The 19,320-nt window shown below is 46.3% G+C and overlaps 1 protein-coding gene across 6 annotated transcripts in view; it reads left to right on the top strand.

The window, feature by feature from the left end:
• LOC119964781 (dual specificity protein phosphatase CDC14A-like) overlaps nucleotides 1–19,320 on the top strand; it is a 274,575-nt gene that overhangs the window by 119,283 nt on the left and 135,972 nt on the right. For all 6 annotated transcript variants that reach the window (XM_038794759.1, XM_038794760.1, XM_038794755.1 and 3 more), the window contains 4 exons: nucleotides 5,014–5,080; nucleotides 5,799–5,861; nucleotides 6,346–6,433; nucleotides 13,506–13,736. In XM_038794759.1, the coding sequence (XP_038650687.1) occupies nucleotides 5,014–5,080; nucleotides 5,799–5,861; nucleotides 6,346–6,433; nucleotides 13,506–13,736 (449 nt within the window). The remainder of the gene's footprint in view (nucleotides 1–5,013; nucleotides 5,081–5,798; nucleotides 5,862–6,345; nucleotides 6,434–13,505; nucleotides 13,737–19,320) is intronic.

Here is a 19,320-nt window from a genome sequence, read left to right as displayed (position 1 = left end):
GAACAGCACAATGGTTAGCACTGCTGTCCCACAGCTCCAGGGACCCAGGTTCGATTCCGACCTTGGGTGATTGTCTGTGTGGAGTTGTACATTCTCACGTGTCTATGTGGGTTCCCTCCTGGTGTTCTGATTTCCTCCCACAGTCCAAAGATGTGCAGTATAGGTAGATTGGCCATATTAAATTGCCCTTTAGTGTCTAAAGGTTAGGTGAGGTCATGGGGATAGGGCGGGGGAATTGAACTAGGTAGGATACTCTTTTCAGAGAGTTGGTGCAGAATCGATGGGCTGAATGACCTCCTGCTCTGTAGGTATTCTATGAACATATGAAACAGGCGCAGAAGTAGGCCATTCGGCCTCTGAAGCCTTCTTTGCCAATAAGATCATGGCTGATTTGTTCTTGTTTTGAATTCCACATTTCCATCTACCTCTGATAACATTTTGGCGGTGACTCAGTGCTGTATTGTGGAGATTAATTTGCCTTGAGAGTCCTCAACATTGACTCTGAATCTCATAAAGCCTCAGGGCATCAGATCAAACTTGGGATCAAGATGGCTTGCTTCTCCACGGGCGGTGATGTGTGTTTCCACAATTAGTAGATAAAGGAGTGGGTCTTGAAATGGGCCAAAGAAAACCGGGATGCGAGGTGGGAAGGCAGCAGAATTCGGATTTATGAGGATGTTGGGGCAGAGCTTGCAAAGAGGCGTGCGACCTTTAATAAGGCAAAGTCGGCGTTATAAAGAGCGGTGTGTTTTTGGTGTGGTGTACCCAGTGGGAATACAACTCAAATGATCACTTTTTCGAGATGGCGGAGGCTTTCGTCAAAGAACAAGAGCTTGGATTGCATTGAATGGGACTTTGAGAGCTCAGCTAGTGAATGGGAGTAAGTTGCGGGAGGGGATGCAGCCTGTTGGACCTGTTCAGACAGGTTCTTGAATATGGACCAGTCCACTGACTCCAAGCAGTCGTGTAGGAGCTCTTCTGTTGCCTTGGACCAGCATTGCACGACCTTCTTAACTGGATTCTCCCGCTTAAGTTTACCTTGTTTGCTGGGAGAAGGAGCGCCGTCTTATGGTCCGGTTTTCCAAAGAGAGATCGAGGGATGGATCGGTAGGCACCTTTGATATTTGTGTAACAGTGGTCAAGGATATTGGTGCCTCTGGTGGGAAGGAGATATGTTGGTGGAATTTGGTAGTATACTCTTGAGGTTGGCCTGATTGGAGTCCCCGGCCACGATGAACAAGGCCTCCGGGTATTCTGTTTCACTTAATCATAGCGGTGTAAATTCATCAAGCGCCTCCTTCACTTCCGCCTGGGGTGGGATGTAGACCACCGTGATGATGGCAGAAGTGAACACCCGTGGATGGTAGAGCGGGCGGCACTTCATAGTCAGGTATTCCAGGTCTGGGAAGCAGTAGATTGCCAGGATCGCTACGTCCGAACACCAGGAGGGGTTGATGAAGAGGCAAACCCCTCCACCCTTCACTTTGCCCAATGACTCCGTGCGGTGCATCCGATGTTTTGAGAAGCTGTCGGGTTGTACGGCACAATCCGGTGAGCCATGCCTCCGTTAAACAGAGCACATAGCAGCCTCTTACCTCCCTCTGAGAGGTAAGTCTAGCGATAAGCTCGTCCAGCTTGTTTTCGATCGCTTGAACGTTTACCAGAAGTATGCTGGGGAGATGAGACTTTAAACTGCATCGTTTTAGTCTCGCCTGCAGACCGCTGCATTAACCTTGTTTTTCTGGATGTTCCTGGGATCCGATGGGAGAAGTCTGTGGAAGATAAGCGGTTGCGTCTGGCAGGATCCCGGGCACTGGTTGCAATATTTTGGGGTTGACGGTCGGGCAAGTTCGCGATCCGGTTGGGCACTGGGGTTTCGTGAGGACGGGTCTACCTTTAATAGAATCATAGAATTTACAGTGCAGAAGGAGACCAGCCCATCGAGTCCACACCGGCCGTCGGAAAGAGCACCCTACTCAAGCCCACACCTCCACCCTATCCTCGTAACCCAGTAACCCCACCTAACCTTTTTGACACTAAGGGGCAATTTAACATGGCCAATCCACCTAACCTGAATATAGATCACCGAATTTACAGTGCAGAAGGAGGCCATTCAGCCAATCGAGTCTGCACTGGCGCTTGGAGAGAGCACCATCCTCTACCCTATCCCAGTAACCCCACCTAACTTTTTTGGATACTAAGGGCAATTTATCATGGCCAGTCTACCTAACCTGCACACCTTTGGGCTGTGGGAGGAAAGCGGAGCCCCTGGAGGAAACCCACGCAGACACGGGGAGAACATGCAGACTCCGCACAGATTGTGACCTAAGCTGGGAATGGAACCTGGGACTCTGGAGCTGTAAAGCGACTGTGCTAACCATCTTTGGACTGTGGTAGGAAACCAGAGCGCCCAGAAGAAACCCATTTAAACACTGGGAGAAAGTTTAAACTCCACAGTCACGAGGCCGGACTTGAACCAGGGACTCTGGAGCTGTGAGGCAGTAGTGCTAGCCACTGTGCCGCTTCCTTAGTTCTGGGATTTTCAAACTGCGGGTCATGACCCGCGGGCGGATGTCAGGAAGGTCACGGAGCAATTGATCATGGTTTTCCCCGATTGCGGGAGAAGCGCCCAACGGCGGCGACGACTGACTTTTTAGAATGTCAGCTGCGACCAGCTTTTAAATGCAAACAATGCCGACTTCCTGCCAGAAGTGGCACCAGAGAGTAAGTAATGCGCCCGGCATATACACTGACATCATGTGCCCTGTATGTCCGTGCTTTTGGCGGGAAATCACAGAGGAGCGATTCCTCTATTTTCTAGCTTCCAGCAGGCAAGGCAACAGGACTGTGAAGAACTGAATGAAGATGGATTGTTTTGTTACAAGGAAGACGGGGCCAGAGACATCAGGCCAGGATGTGACAACTGAATCTGCTGAAGAGAGTTGGTCAGGAGAGTCCATGGCAGGACAAAGCAGTGCCAGTGTGAGCTGTATACAGAGACCCAGAGCTTCCGGTTAACAGCATACTAAGAAGAAACTGAAAACGGGAGCTAAGCAGTATAAAGATGATTTCTTGAAGTATGACTTTGTTAATTGTGCCAATGAAAATCAGGCTGTAAATATGTGTGTTATATGCAAGTAAGTACTGGTGAATAAGTTTAAAACCCTCAAACTTCAAAGGCATTTGAAGACGAAGCATGGCAAGTTCGAGGACAAACCTCTTCAATTTTTTTTGAAAGGATGCAGCGAGAAATTAAATAATCAGCTGAAGTCCTTAGCAAAAATGTAACAGTGAGTGATAAAGCAAGTGAGATTGTAGGACCAAGCAGGCTCACCTGTCGCATTAACGGTGAGTGAAAATGGGTGTGGCATGGGCGCGAAGTTCAGCTCTTCTGTAAAAGTGGGTGCCCGGGGGAAAAAAATTGTAAAAACACTGCCTTAGTTGATTTCTAATATTAGGGAGAACAGGATATCACAAACAGTTTTCAGAGTTTGAAGAAATCATCCGTAATCTTGTTATGCAGTATTGTCGTGAGTTAGCGTGCGTGCGGGGCAGAGGCTGGCTAGCTCAGTTGACTGGACAACTAACGTGGGGTTCAGTATAATGCAACAATGTTGAGTTCAATCCTCCTTCTGGCTGAGGTAGACTTGGGGGGCCTGCTTCCTCTTCTTGCCCTGTAATAAACTTATGGCAAAAGTTGGGGTTCGATGATCCTAAAATAATTGAGGATGTTACCAAGAGAAAAAGATTAGCAACCCTGCCTGAGCTAAACTGAAAATGTGAAAACGCAAATTCAGATTTTAGTAAGATTTTTTGAAAATATCAAGAGCTTTTTAATTTTTTAAATCAGTTTTCCAACCATTGAAAATTTAATGCTATAATGAATGTATATTCTAATTGTTTACCTCTGGCAATGATGACTGTGATTTAAAACCAAACTGTTAATCTGAAGCAAAATGTTTGTCTTAAAGTAACTTGTGTAAACTTTAGCCATAGTGCAAACTGTACTTTAAAGGATAGGAACTACCCTGATTTCCCATTGGGTTGCTCATGTAGCCTTGCATCTAGATCGGTCTCGAATGCACTTTTGTTTTTATTTCAGATTTCTCACATCCGCAGTATTTTCCTTCTATTTTGTGGCTTTAGTTATATTGAAATTTAATTTTGCATTAAAAAATTCTTTCCATTTTCCAATTTTTTTCTTCTGTCCTCTTTTTCTCCTGAATGTCATGCCTCAGAGAGAAAGTATCATGAGAACTGGAAGTCTTTTAGTACTTTGGGCATTTTTCGCATGTGGCTGGACATTGGCAGTTGAAGAGGCATTTGTGTAAAGCATTGCTACTTTAGTCTAATCCTATTATCGCTCTAGATTGACGCATGTCTGTTATCCAGAAGGGCTCATTGGATAGTGATCAGGGAATCCCAACTGATTATTGCCGTATCCCGACAGTTCTATCCATGATCAGCTGACTAAACTGAATTGTTTTGAACCTGAGACATTTATGGTCTGTTTCGATTCTTGCTGAACCCTGTATTGCATTTGCCTACTTGAGTCACCAGGACAACACATAGAATTCAATGATTTGTATGATGCATTGCTGTTAACATTTTGAATTTTATGACTGATAATGAATAAGCTAAATAAACTTTTGGTCCAAACGTGCACTTTCTTTTTTGTATTTTTAATTTTTATTAATTTATTTCCAATTATAGGGCAATTTAGCGTGGCCAATCCACATACACTGCACATCTTTGGGTTTTTGGGGGGGGGGGGGGGGGGGGGGGCGGGGCAAACACGGAGAGAATGCAAACTCCACACGGACAGTGGCCCAGGGCTAGGATTCAAACCTGGGACCTCTGCTCTGTGAGGCAGCAATGCTAACCACTGTGCCATTGTGCTGCCATGTTCTTGACTATATCTGAGCTACTTGACAACCATTTTTAAGTCCCAACTGTTTCTGCAGTAAATTGATGTCTTATAAGAATTTTTCTGAGTTTTCTTTTATTTTATAGGGATGCCTCCTTTGGAAACTCCACCTATCACCTAACCATTCTCGATTGTTTACATGCAATCAATCAGGTAAGTGACTTCAGGCATGGGCAGCTTTTTTTGTTTCTCATGAATTAAGTAACTTGGACTCAGAAAGAGGCAATGATTGGTTATAAATAGGCATTTTGTAAGCAGCCCAGGGGTAGATGTAAGCTGATAACAGAATACCAGTACCATTTTTTTCTCTCTGAGTATAGAACTTTTTGAACTGAAATTTTATTTTCCTGATCTTATCCTGATGGTCCTCTGGCTCTAAGCTTTGTTCAGTTCTCATGCTTTTCTTCTGAACTTTCTTTAGGGCCATGATATCCCACCCTACTAGGAAGAACAAAACTGGACACCATATTCTAGATTCTACCAAAGCCTTGCAATAAGCCAGATGTCATATATTGAGTTTTATTAAAAGTCCTATAATTGTTCATTGGTTTAAAGTGTAAATCTTTGTTCTCTTACTGCCACGACATACAATTAATTGTGCAACTATGTATTTCAAATTTCATTTAGTGCTCAGTGTTTTTTCCTTTTCAAACTGGGATGTTCTCCCATTTGTGTGTGAAAGATGCGTATTATTCACATAAAAATGAGTCAAACTAGATAGGTAATACATGCCTTTTTAATAAGTTTGAGTTGATGAGGCAGTATACTTTGCTCAGTACACAGAATGCTTTTAGATTTATGTAGCTATATTCTTTCTTGACTTCCGTTTAACATTTTAATATATGTATAATGATTGTTAATTATTTTTCAGGCCCTCCAACATGGATTTCTTAATTTTGAAAAATTTGATGTGGATGAATATGAACACTATGAGGTAAGTTTTACCCCATTTGGTGTACTTTGATTAATTGTAGCTTTTTTTCCTGTGGAGAATTAATGTACTTCAAATTTGTTTGAAATGTCAACTGAATGGTGGATGTAATTTGTCGAAGGGGACAAGTGTATAACGGAACAACCTTCTCTCTGGATGGTCTCCCAACCTATTCTTGGGGCATGTATAGAACTCCTTTGGGTGTGGCCCATCTTGACATACTAATGTGTTCTAGACCTCATGTCTTCCACTTACCTCCCAACAATGCCGTTCCTCTGAACAGTATATCATCGATCAAAAATTCTGTGGAAGTCATAAAACTGGAGTAGCTAATCATTCTGGCTGCTGAATGTCGAAGTCAGTATTCCCATAGTACGTATATGCGTGCCTTCCACTGGATGTGTTTCTCAAATGCAACACTGAGAACTTTAAGTTTCTAAGTGACATGACCTAAGCCTTGTTCGTGATGAGAATTTCTTCTCTGCAGCGTGTAGAAAATGGTGATATTAACTGGATCATCAGTGGCAAGTTTCTGGCTTTCAGTGGACCCCATCCAAAAAGCAAAGTTGAAAATGGTGAGGAAAATATTTTCCAATCAGCAATTTTTGTTGTTGCAATAATCCATGAACAAACTGTAAATGTTATATTTACTGCAAACTAGTGGGTGCTGTTCAAATTTGAACAAGTCAATTCTTTAAAAACATGTTTCATATTCATTAGCTTTTTGTGTATTTTTGTAAAGCTGTGTAATGTGTGCAGGTCACAAATGTTGAGGAGATATGGAATATTCAAAAGGCTAGATTTTATGTTGACTCGGATGCAATATGTTTTTAAAAAAAAATAATTTTTATTGGAATTTTTTACAGAAAATATAACAACAAATAATGAAATGCAACAAAATAACCCCATAATAACTGTAACACCCCCAAGACCGTATCAACGCATGTATCACATCCCCCATTCCCCCCCCCCCCCCCCCCCCCCCCCCCCCCCCCCACAAACCCAGTGAACAACAAGAGAACTTAAAAATAAATTAAAATTAAATAAACAAACATAATCATCGTTCCCCATCCCCCCCTTCCCCCCCCGGGTTGCTGCTGCTGCTGTCCCAGTACCCTATCGTTGAGCCAGAAAGTTGAGGAAAGGTTGCCACCGCCTAACGAACCCTTGTACCGGTCCTCTCTGGGCGAATTTGACCTTCTCTAGCTTAATAAAACCCGCCATGTCATTGATCCAGGTCTCGTCTCTTGGGGGCCTCGCATCCTTCCATTGTAGCAAGATCCTCCGCCGGGCTACTAGGGACGCAAAGGCCAGCCTCTTTCGCCTCCTGCACTCCCGGCTCCACCCCAACCCCAAACATCGTGAGTCCCCAGCCTGGCTTGACCCTGGATCCTACCACCCTCGACACCGTCCTCGCCACCCCCTTCCAGAACTCCTCCAGTGCCGGGCATGCCCAGAACATATGGGCATGGTTCGCTGGACTCCCCGAACACCTGACACACCTGTCTTCTCCCCCAAAGAACCTACTCATCCTAGACCGGGACATGTGGGCCCGGTGCAGCACCTTGAATTGGATGAGGCTAAGCCGCGCACATGAGGAGGAAGAGTTAACCCTCTCCAGGGCATCAGCCAATGTCCCGTCTTCGATCTGTTCCCCCAGTTCCCCCTCCCACTTAGCTTTCAGCTCCTCTACTGACACCTCCCCCACCTCCTGCATAACCTTGTAGATATCTGATATCTTCCCCTCTCCGACCCAGACCCCCGAAAGCACGCTGTCGCTCACCCCCCTCGCGGGAAGCGAAGGGAATCCCTCCACCTGCTGCCTAGCAAACGCCTTTACCTGCAGATACCTGAACATGTTCCCCGGGGGAGCCCAAATTTCTCCTCCAACTCCCCCAGGCTCGCAAACCTCCCATCAATGAACAGGTCCCTCAGCTGTCTGATGCCCGCTCTGTGCCAACACTGGAATCCCCCATCAATGTTCCCCGGGACGAACCGATGGTTCCCCCTTAATGGAGCCTCCATCGAGCCCCCCACCTCTCCCCTATGTCGCCTCCACTGCCCCCAAATCTTGAGGGTAGCTCACCTACCTGCGCATCATCGACACATTGGCCGCCCAATAATACCCCGAGAGATTGGGTAACGCCAGCCCCCCCCCCCCCCCCACCCATCTCTACCCCACTCCAAGAAGACCCTCTTCACCCTTGGGGTCCCATGCACCCAAACCAAGCTCATGATGCTGCTAGTCACCCTCCTAAAAAAGGCCCTAGGGATAAAGATGGGCAAACACTGAAAAAGGAACAGGAACCTCGGGAGAACCGTCATTTTGACGGACTGCACTCTACCCGCCAACGATAGCGGCACCATGTCCCACCTTTTAAATTCCTCCTCCATCTGCTCCACCAGCCTGGTAAAATTAAGCTTATGGAGAGTCCCCCAACTCCTGGCCACCTGTACCCCCAGGTATCTGAAACTCTTCACTGCCCTCTTAAACGGGAGCCTCCCAATTCCCTCCTCCTGATCACCCGGGTGTACTACAAATACCTCACTCTTGCCTAAATTTAACTTATAGCCCGAGAAGCCCCCAAACTCCGCTAACACCTCCATCACCCCCGGCATTCCCCCTTCTGGGTCCGCCACATACAACAGCAGGTCGTCCGCATACAGCGATACCCGGTGTTCCTCCCCACCCCGCACCAGACCCCTCCACCTCCCTGACTCCCTCAACGCCATAGCCAGAGGTTCAATCGCCAACGCAAAGAGCAAGGGGGACAGGGGGCACCCCTGCCTGGTCCCACGGTAGAGCCTAAAGTACTCCGATCTCCTTCCATTTGTAACTACACTCGCCATCGGAGCCTCGTAAAACAAAATTAAACAACCTTGAATTACCATAGTCGAGTTCAGAGTGGATAATATTTCCTCTATGATTCCTCACCCATTTGATGAACCCCTCCCCGAATCCGAACCACTCCAGCACCTCCCACAGGTACCCCCACTCAACTCTATCAAACGCTTTCTCTGCATCCAGCGCCACCACGATCTCCGCCTCCCCCTCCACCGCCAGTATCATAATAACATTTCGCAATCTCCGCACATTCGGGTTGAGCTGCCGTCCCTTGACAAATCCTGTCTGATCCTCGTGTATCACCCCTGGCACACAGTCCTCTATCCTGGTGGCCAGGATCTTCGCCAGCAACTTAGCGTCAACATTGAGGAGCAAGATAGGCCTGTATGATCCACACTGCAAGGGGTCCTTATCCCGCTTCAGGATCAGAGAGATCAGCGCCCGCGACATCGTCGGGGGCAAAGCCCCCCCCCTCCCATGCCTCATTGAAGGCTCGCACTAACAGGGGGCCCACCAGATCCGCATACTTTTTATAAAATTCCACCTGGAACCCATCCGGCGCCTTACCTGACTGCATTTGACCAATCCCCCTGACTAGCTCCCCCAACTCTATCGGCGCCCCCAGCCCTTCTACCATTCCCACCCTTATCCGTCACTCCACCAATTTCCCTAGCCGCATCTCGCCTACGGAGCTGATGCGCCAACATCCTGCTTGCCTTCTCCCCATACTCGTATACCGCGCCCTTCGCCCTCCTCCACTTTGTCTCCGCCTTTCTGGTGGTCAACAAGTCGAACTTGGCCTGCAAACTACGCCGTTCCCCCAGCAACCCCTCCTCCGGTGCCTCCGCGTACCTCCTATCCACATCCAGGAGCTCCCCCACCAGTCTCTCCCTCTCCTTCCTCTCCCTCCTTTCCCTATGGGCCCGGATGGAGATCAGCTCCCCCCGGATCACTGCTTTCAGAGCCTCCCAGACCATCCCCACCCAGACCTCCCCCGTGTCGTTGGTATCAAGATACCACTCAATACTTCCCCGGACCCTCCTACACACATCAGCCAGCATCCCCACATCCAGGCGCCATAGCGGGCGCTGGTCCCGCGCCTCCCCCATCTCCAGATCAACCCAGTGCGGAGCATGGTCTGAAATTGCTATGGCCGAATACTCGGCATCCTACACCTTCGGGATCAATCCCCTGCTCAGGACAAAAAAATCTATTCGGGAATAAACCCTATGGACATGAGAGAAAAAGGAATACTCCCGCGCCCTCGGCCTCCCAAACCTCCAGGGATCTGCCCCTCCCATCTGGTCCATAAACCCCCTCAGCACTTTGGCTGCCGCCGGTCTCCTACCTGTCCTTGAACTGGACCGGTCCAGTGGGGGATTCAGCACTGTGTTAAAGTCTCCCCCCATGATCAGGCCCCCTGCCTCCAGGTCCGGAATGCAGCCCAACAAGCGCCTCATGAAGCCAGCATCATCCCAATTCGGGGCATATACATTAACCAGCACCACCTTCTCTCCCTGCAGCCTACCCTTCACCATAATATATCTGCCCTCCTTGTTCAACACCACCTCAGCCACCTCGAACGCCACCCTCTTCCCCACCAGAATCGCGTCCAATCCTGAGTGAAAAACCTGCCCCACCCACCCCTTCCTCAGACGAACCTGGTCCGCCACCTTCAAGTGGGTCTCCTGGATCATAGCCACGTCTGCCTTCAGCCCCTTCAGATGAGAAAATACCCTAGTTCTTTTAACCAGCCCATTCAGCCCCCTCACGTTCCAGGTGATCAGCCGGATCAGAGGGCAACCCACCCCCCTCCCCCGCTGGCTAGCCATAGTTTATCGACTGCTCGCCCCAGGCCAGCATGCCCCGCCCGACCTGTTCCCCATGGCGATAATGCCTCTCCTCCACCCCCTCCACCCCCCCACCCCCCCCCCCCCCCCCCCCCCCCCACCCCACCCGGCCTACACCAGCTCCTTCCTAGCCATTCCAGCAGCAACCCGGTATCCCCCCCCCCCCCTCCCAAAAGGCTAGGACCCCACCTAGCCGCGACGCACCCTCCATGGTACTTCCGTGAGTCTGCTGACCCTGGCAGCTCCCGCCAAAGCCCATCCCCTCCCGGCATGGGGCCATCCCCCTCTTGCCACACCTCCTTGGCACCGCTTCAGCGCGGGAAAGAAAACCAGTAGAGGCCACGCCCCCAATGCCAGCTCCACCCCCCCTGCCCCGCAGCGCGGGTAACCAGAGGAAAGCTTGCGCTTTCATACTGCCACACCCCACCATTCTGACGCAGCTCCCCAAAATCCAGTTTCACCCCAACCCCCAGCCCCGTATAGAAGGGAACATAAAAAACACAAACCCCCACATAACCCACAACCATACCCAACAGACAGACCCACCCGGAAACAGAGCAAAAAAAAAACCCAGCATAAAAAACACATGTCAAAATTGCAAAACAGCAACGGCCATAGTGTGCCCCCAGACCCTAGTTCGAGTCCAGCTTCTCCGCCTGTACAAAGGCCCACGCCTCTTCCGGGGACTTGAAGTAGTGGTGCCGGTCCTTATATGTCACCCACAGACGCGTAGGCTGCAGCATTCCAAATTTAACCTGCCTGGCATGCAGCACCGCCTTCGTCCGGTTGAACCCGGCCCTCCGCTTAGCCACCTCCGCACTCCAGTCCTGGTAGATTCGTACTACCGAATTCTCCCACTTGCTGCTCCTCTCTTTCTTGGCCCAGCGCAGCACACACTCCCGGTCACTAAATCGATGGAACCGCACCAGCACCGCCCGCGGGGGTTCATTTGTCTTGGGCCTCCTGGCCAGCACTCTGTGGGCTCCCTCAAGCTCCAGGGGCAAATGGAAGGACCCCGCTCCCATCAACGAGCTCAACATCGTGGTCACATAAGACGGAAGATCTGACCCCTCCGCCATGCCCAGGATCCTCAAATTATTTTGCCTCGTGTGAACGTCCAGCTCCTCCAAGCGGCCTTGCCACTTTTTGTGAAGTGCCTCGTGCAACTCCACTTTCCCCATGAGGACCACTGCCTCCTCCTCCCGCTCAGCGGCCTGCTGCTGCAACTCCCGAATGGACACCTCCTGGAGCAGCCTGTTGGAAGTTGCATTCAGGGAGTCCAGCAACTCGGCCTTCAGCTCCGCAAAACAGCGCAGAAGAGAAGCTTGCTGCTCCTGCGCCCACTTCCACCAGTCCTCGGGTGTTCCGCCGGCCGCCATTTTGTCCTTCTTCCCCCGCTTTTCTTGGGGAGCTGCTGCAGCCTTTTCCCTTGCCCCACTCCGGGTGAGCACCATAAATTGCGGGGAATGCTCCTCCAGACACCTTCCCCCACCGGGATTCGGATGCAATATGTGATGATCCGATTGCTTAAGGTGAAAACATTGCGATGAGTTTTAGTTTGTCTTGTTTCATGGGTTTTGGGTTTAGGCAAGCATTCCACTTTTGCTACTTTCTGTGATTAAAATTCAAAATCTATGTGCTAGTTCCTGTTTAATGAGGCCGTGAAATTTGTCGATTTGTTATTCTTGTTGTAATTGTTCAAAAACTGACAGTTTTCTGAAGGTATTCAAGTTTATATTTATGACAGAAACCACTTTTATTTAGTCAGTTTTGAACTTGACTTTCTGGCACCAGGTGGCACTGCTGCATAGGTATTCTAAAAGAATCTGTTTCCATTCGTGTTATGTTAAAGTTTGTTTCATCTAGTTGTCTTTAAAGTGTGTATCTTATGAAAGTATATGCAGGGAAATTTGACACTTTAGGGGAAATTGTACTTGTGCTTTTAAGTGTATTTCTGCCATCCATTTTCTCTTGGTTAAAAATACTGTTGTGTAGAATTTAACCAATAGTTGGTGCACAAATTTTTGGGAACTGTAGATAAAGGAAAGGTAATTTTTAATTTGTTTTTTCAACATGAATTGAAAATCATTCTGCAGTGCATGGACTAAGTTAGTGTGACTAGGCCTGGTCGCCAGTCTCCTCATTATCCTCCTACCTGATCCCAACCAAAATTGACTGATCATGGTGATAGTTATAAATGGTTTATGAGCACCAATGCCTAGGTGCATGCAGTACATGGTTGCAGGCAAGACGACTGTATTATGCCCAGGAACATGGTGGACCAGTTTCTTGAGTGTTTTTGTTTGAGTGGCTTGCCAGGCTACTCAGAGGGCATTGAGCCAATCACATGGTTTCGGACTAGAATATCTTGTTGGCCAAATGATGGGAGGTTTCTTTTCATGAAGGACATCAGGGAACAATTTAGGCATTTATGAACCAGTGACTTAAATATTTGTTTGCTGCCAGCCTATGAATTAAAAGTTTATTGAATTTAATTTCCCAATTTTCTGCAATGGGATGCAAATTCACTGCACTGTTTATACCTATTGTATTTACAATGGGTGGATATTGCCACTTGTTATATTGGTGGTAATGCCTGGGCACTGTGGAATTGCTTCTGATATACAGAAGAACGTTATCCAAATAAATATATCTTTAATGTTGAGGGATGGTGACCCTTGCATTTATAGTAAGCAGAGCTTTCAATATTCTCCTGGGAACATCCCCTTCTGTATTTTTGGTGCTTATTCTAATCTGCTAATTGGAAAAACATTCCTCTTAACACTGGCAACTCCACTGAAGATCAATTCAACAATTTAATAGAAAGAAGGCATGGAGTGCTTTTTCAGGATGTGGAAAAAATTCCATGGTCTTGCACAATGTGATTATAAAGGGGTTTGATCAACTTTTTTGCATTTGAATTAACTTGGGTTATTTTTAAATAACCCTTAGGTTACCCTCTTCATGCACCAGAAGCATATTTTCCATACTTCAGGAAACATGGTGTTACCACAATCATAAGACTTAACAAGAAAATTTATGATGCTAAACGTTTCACTGATGCTGGGTTTGAACACTACGACCTTTTCTTTGTTGATGGAAGCACACCAAATGATTCCATAGTGAAAAGGTTTTTGACGATATGTGAAAATGAAGAAGGGGCTATTGCTGTACATTGTAAAGGTATGTCTTGTTGAAGTGTTAATTCCATTACTTTGTTCTTTGAAAGCAACCGTTAGGTTAATTATTTTTCCCATGACTGCCTCTGTCTTCAGTTGTGATAGTATGCTAATGAGGCAGGTTTCTTTCAAAGTGTTTACAATGTCGCTCTGTAAAATAATATGACCCACTGCTTTCATGTTTCATTGTGTAGACTGGATCTTATTTAAATATACAGACTAATTATGGAATGCTAGTTCATATGTACAGGTAATAACCAGTGATTGAGTTTGGTGTTTTCATAGCATTTGGGAGCACTAACCATTATATGGTAGGATCAATGGACAATGGCGTTATGGAAATAAAAGTATTATTTCAAAATTTGCAAATATATTTGCCAGAAGTACTTGACACAGAAAGAGTTAATCACATTTTATGTGCTCAATTTGCTTTACTACTTGCACTATGTAATATCTACTAAAACCTATCACTAATCTATACTATTAAAGTAATTTAGTGATATTATAAAGTTAAAAATGGTAATCTTTTCAGAAATTGAAATGACTTGATATTATAATTTATAACTAGCAAAAACCCTGCTTCTGAAATGCTAAGATCCATTTAACGGTGCTTAAAACTGTTCCCTTGTGGTTTACTGATTGGGAAGTACAACAAAACCTACATAAATAAATGCTTGTTGAAGAACCCAAATAACTTGCATGATAAAATCTGCAAGAAGCAGTCTGAAACCAGGGATGCTTGATAATTGCAAACTAAGGACGGTCTTCAATGTACCAAGCCCCCTTGTTCATCCTGTTCCTGCCCTCCTGTTGGTAGGTAGAACTGAGAAACACTGTTCATGACTGAAATTGCACTCTATTCCAAGATTGAGCAGCTTAGAGTGCAAAACTGTTGCATGAACATACCTGGATGCTAGTGTGGGAGGGGGATTCTTAACATTGTTGTCACTGACTTTAATCTCGGTTAGTTTGGATATTTATGATTTTTCTTTTGTGACCCATTTGAAAATGAGGAACCTGCACACACAAAAGGGGGCAAATGATGCCAATTCTTTAATATGTCTAAGTTACAAATTTCACTATATTGTTTTCAATGATGGCATGGAACAAATGGAATTTCTTTCATGATGAATCTATAAATTGATATCTAATCCACATATTTAATAACCGTCCATGTCATGCACATCCTTCCCATAAAGCCTTGCATCCATTGTCACCTTTTTGTTTTTTCACATTATAAATTCCTATGTCAATTTTATGATGGGGGCTTACTAGAATTACACTCTCTCTCAACATTGGTGGCCTATTAGTGCCTCTGTGCATCTTCCAGCTCCTTCAGTATAAGGGGAAATAGCTACACTTGGTGAACAACAGTGTGATTTTGGTAAAAATATTAATGACTTGCTATAAAACAATAAAGACATCATGACCATGGTTATGATATATGTTTAAAAAGTATTGGTCCTTGTAGCAGAGTTTGAAGGCCAGAGCTGAAAGTTTATCCTTTTGGAATCAGAATTATGCAAATTATTTTTTTCTGTATTACAATAAATTTGATGGATAATTATCATTTAAGCAGATGTAGCCATGAAAACGTTACCTGGTGTGTGAGATAGTTGGTGCTCAGTGCAATAAGTACGTAAAATTTAAGATTTTAACTTTCTGCCCTCCACTTCTATTTCTCAGTTTTGGTTTGCATATGTCTCTCTTTCTCCTTTCTCCCCTGCCCCAGATGCATACATGCACCATGCTTTCTCTGCTGGGCTTGCTGTTCCCACAAACTGTTCAGTCCTGAAAAATAAAACAATCCCAGAAATAGACATGTATAAGAGTCAAAGCAAGCAAATTCCCGCCTGAGTTTCTCTACAGACAGCTGTGGGCTCAATGGGAGCACTCTCATTGAATTGAAAGACTGTGGTTTTCTCCTTACCAGAGACTTGAGCCCATAATCTAGGTGGCTGCTGAGGAAGTGCTGCAATGTTGAAGGTGACTTTGATGAAATATAGAATGAGGGCCCATCTATCCAGTTAAGTGGACATAAAGATTTGGCGGTGCTGTTCAAAAGCAGGAACGTTTTGCCCCTGTCCAGCCCATTATTTATCCCTCAAGTAATGCTGGAAGTAAAATTAAAACAGAAAATGCTGGAAACACTCAGTAAGTCTGGGGCGGTATATAATTGGGTATTCTAAATTTATTTTTAAAATCTCAGTAGGTCTGGCAGTATCTTTGGAGTAAGAGCCGAGAGTTAACATTTCCTCCAAAGGTCACCAGAATCGCAGATGTCAGTCTTCAGCCAATACAATTCACTCCACGTGATATCAAAGAACGGCTGAAGGCACTGGATACTACAAAGGCTATGGTCCCTGACAATATCCCGGCAATCATACTGAAGATTTTTGCTCCAGAACTTGCCGCACCCCTCGTCAAGCTGATCCAGTACAGCTACAACACTGGCATCTACCCGGCAATGTAGAAAGTTGACCAGGTGTGTCCTTTACACAAGAAACAGGACAAATCCATAGGGGCTGGTTTAGCACACTGGGCTAAATCGCTGGCTTTTAAAGCAGACCAAGGCAGGCGCCGGAATGTGGCGACTGGGGGATTTTCACAGTAACTTCTTGAAGCCTACTCGTGACAATAAGCGATTTTCATTTTCAAATCCAGCCCAGCCAATTACCGCCCCATCAGTCTACTCTCCATCATCAGCGAAGTGATGGAAGGAGTCATCAACAGTGCTATCAAGCAGCACATAGAACATTACAGCGCAATACAGGCCCTTCGGCCCTCAATGTTGCGCCGACCTGTGAAACAACTCTAAGGCCCATCTACACTCTTCCCTTATCATCCATATGTTTATCCAATGACCATTTGAATGCCCTTAGTGTTGGCGAGTCCACTACTGTTGCAGGCAGGGCATTCCACGCCCGTACTACTCTGAGTCACGAACCTACCTCTGACATCTGTCCTATATCTATCTCCCTTCAATTTAAAGCTATGTCCCCTCGTGCTAGACATCACCATCCGAGGAAAAAGGCTCTCACTGTCCACCCTATCTAATCCTCTGATCATCTTGTATGCCTCAATTAAGTCACCTCTTAAACTTCTCTCTCACGAAAAAAGCCTCAAGTCCCTCAGCCTTTCCTCATAAGATCTTCCCTCCGTACCAGGCAACATCCTGGTAAATCACCTCTGCACCCTTTCCAATGCTTTCACATTCTTCCTATAATGCGGCGACCAGAATTGCACGCGATACTACAAATGCGGCCGCACCACAGTTTTGTACAGCTGCAATATGACCTCATGGCTCCGAAACTCAATCCCTCTACCAATAAAAGCTAACACACCGACACCGTACACCTTCTTAACAACCCTCTCAACCTGGGTGGCAACTTTCAGGGATCTATGTACATGGACGAGTTATCTCTGCTCATCCACACTACCAAGAAGCTTACCATTAGCCCAGTACTCTGTCTTCCTGTTATTCCTTTCAAAACGAATCACCTCATATTTTTCTGCATTAAACTCCATTTGCCACCTCTCAGCCCAGCTCTGCAGCTTATCTATGTCCTTCTGTAATCTGCAACATCCTTCCGCACTGCCCACAACTCCACCGACTTTAGTGTCATCTGCAAATTTACTCACCCATCCTTCTACGCCCTCCTCCAGGTCATTTATAAAAATGACAAACAGCAGTGGTCCCAAAACAGATCCTTGTGGTACACCACTAGTAACTGGACTGCAGGCTAAACATTTCCCATCAACCACCACCCTTTGTCTTCTTCCACCTAGCCAATTTCAGATCCAAACTGCTAAATCACCCTGAATCCCATGCCTCTGCATTTTCTGCAATAGCCTACCGTGGGGAACCTTATCAAACGCTTTCCTGAAATCCATATACACCACATCAACTGCTTTACCCTCGTCCACCTGTTTGGTCACCTTCTCAAAGAACTCAATAAGGTTTGTGAGGCACGACCTACCCTTCACAAAACCATGTTGACTATCTCTAATCAAATTATTCCTTTCCAGATGATTATACGTCCTATCTCTTATAAACCTTTCCAAGACTTTGCCCACAACAGAAGTAAGGCTCACTGGTCTATAGTTACCGGGGTTGACTCTACTCCCCTTCTTGAACAAGGGGACAACATTTTCTATCCTCCAGTCTTCTGGCACTATTCCTGTAGACAATGATGACATAAAGATCAAAGCCAAAGGCTCAGCAATCTCCTCCCTAGCTTCCCAGAGAATCCAAGGATAAATCCCATCTGGCCATGGGGACTTATTTATTTTCAGAATTGCTAACACCTCCTTATGAACCTCAAGCCCTACTATTCTAGTAGCCTGTATCGCAATATTCTCCTCGACAACATTGTCTTTTTCCTGCGTGAATACTGACAAAAAATATTCATTTAGCACCTCTCCTATCTCCTCTGACTCCATGCACAACTTCCCACTACTGTCCTTGACTGGCCCTACTCTTACCCTAGTCATTCTTTTATTCCTGACATATCTATAGAAAGCTTTAGGGTTATCCTTGATCCTACCTGCCAAAGACTTCTCATGTCCCCTCCTGGCTCCTCTTAGCTCTCTCTTTAGGTCCTTCCTAGCTAACTTGTAACTCTCGAGCACCCTAACTGAACCTTCACGTCTCATCTTTACATAAGCCTCCTTCTTCCTCTTGACAAGTGTTTCAACTACTTTAGTAAACCACGGTTCCCTCGCTCGACCACTTCCTCCCTGCCTGACAGGTACATACTTATCAAGGACACGCAGTAGCTGTTCCTTGAACAAGCTCCACATTTCAATTGTGCCCATCCCCTGCAGTTTCCCTCCCCATCCGATGCATCCTAAGTCTTGCCTTATCGCATCATAATTGCCTTTCCCCCAGATATAACTCTTGCCCTGCGGTGTATACATATCCCTTTCCATCACTAAAGTAAACGTAATCGAATTGTGGTCACTATCACCAAAGTGGTCACCTACCTCCAAATCTAACACCTGTCCTGGTTCATTACCCAGTACCAAATCCAATATGGCCTTGCCTCTCGTTGGCCTATCTACATACCGTGTCCGGAAACCCTCCTGCACTCAGCAATAACCCGCTCACGGACGCTTAGTTTGGGTTCCGCCGGGGTCACTCAGCTCCTGACTTCATTACAGCCTTGATTCAAACATGGATAAAAGAGCTGAATGAAAGAGGTGATGTGAGAATGACTGCCCTTGACATCAAGGCAGCTTTTAACGGAGTATGGTAACATGGAGCCCTAGCTAAGCTGGAGTCAATGGGAGTTGGGGGGAAAACTCTCCGCTGGTTGGAGTCACACCTGGCGCAAAGGAAGGTGGTTGGAGGTCAATCATCTCAACTCCAGGACATGGAGTTCCTCCGGGTAGTCTCCTAGGCCCAACCATCTTCAGCTGCTTCATCAATGACCTCACTTCCATCATAAGGTCAGAAGTATGATGTTTGCGGATGACTGTACAATGTTCAGCACCGTTTGTGACTCCTCAGATAAAGAAGCAGTCCATGTCCAAATACAGTAAACAAGGACAATATCCAAGCTTGGGCTGACGAGTGGCAAGTTACA

The sequence above is a fragment of the Scyliorhinus canicula genome, chromosome 4 (genome assembly GCF_902713615.1).
Source record: "Scyliorhinus canicula chromosome 4, sScyCan1.1, whole genome shotgun sequence".
Classification (NCBI taxonomy): Eukaryota; Metazoa; Chordata; class Chondrichthyes; order Carcharhiniformes; family Scyliorhinidae; genus Scyliorhinus; species Scyliorhinus canicula.
The sequence above is the reverse complement of the archived record's forward strand: the minus strand, read 5'-3'. Positions and strand labels throughout refer to the sequence as shown.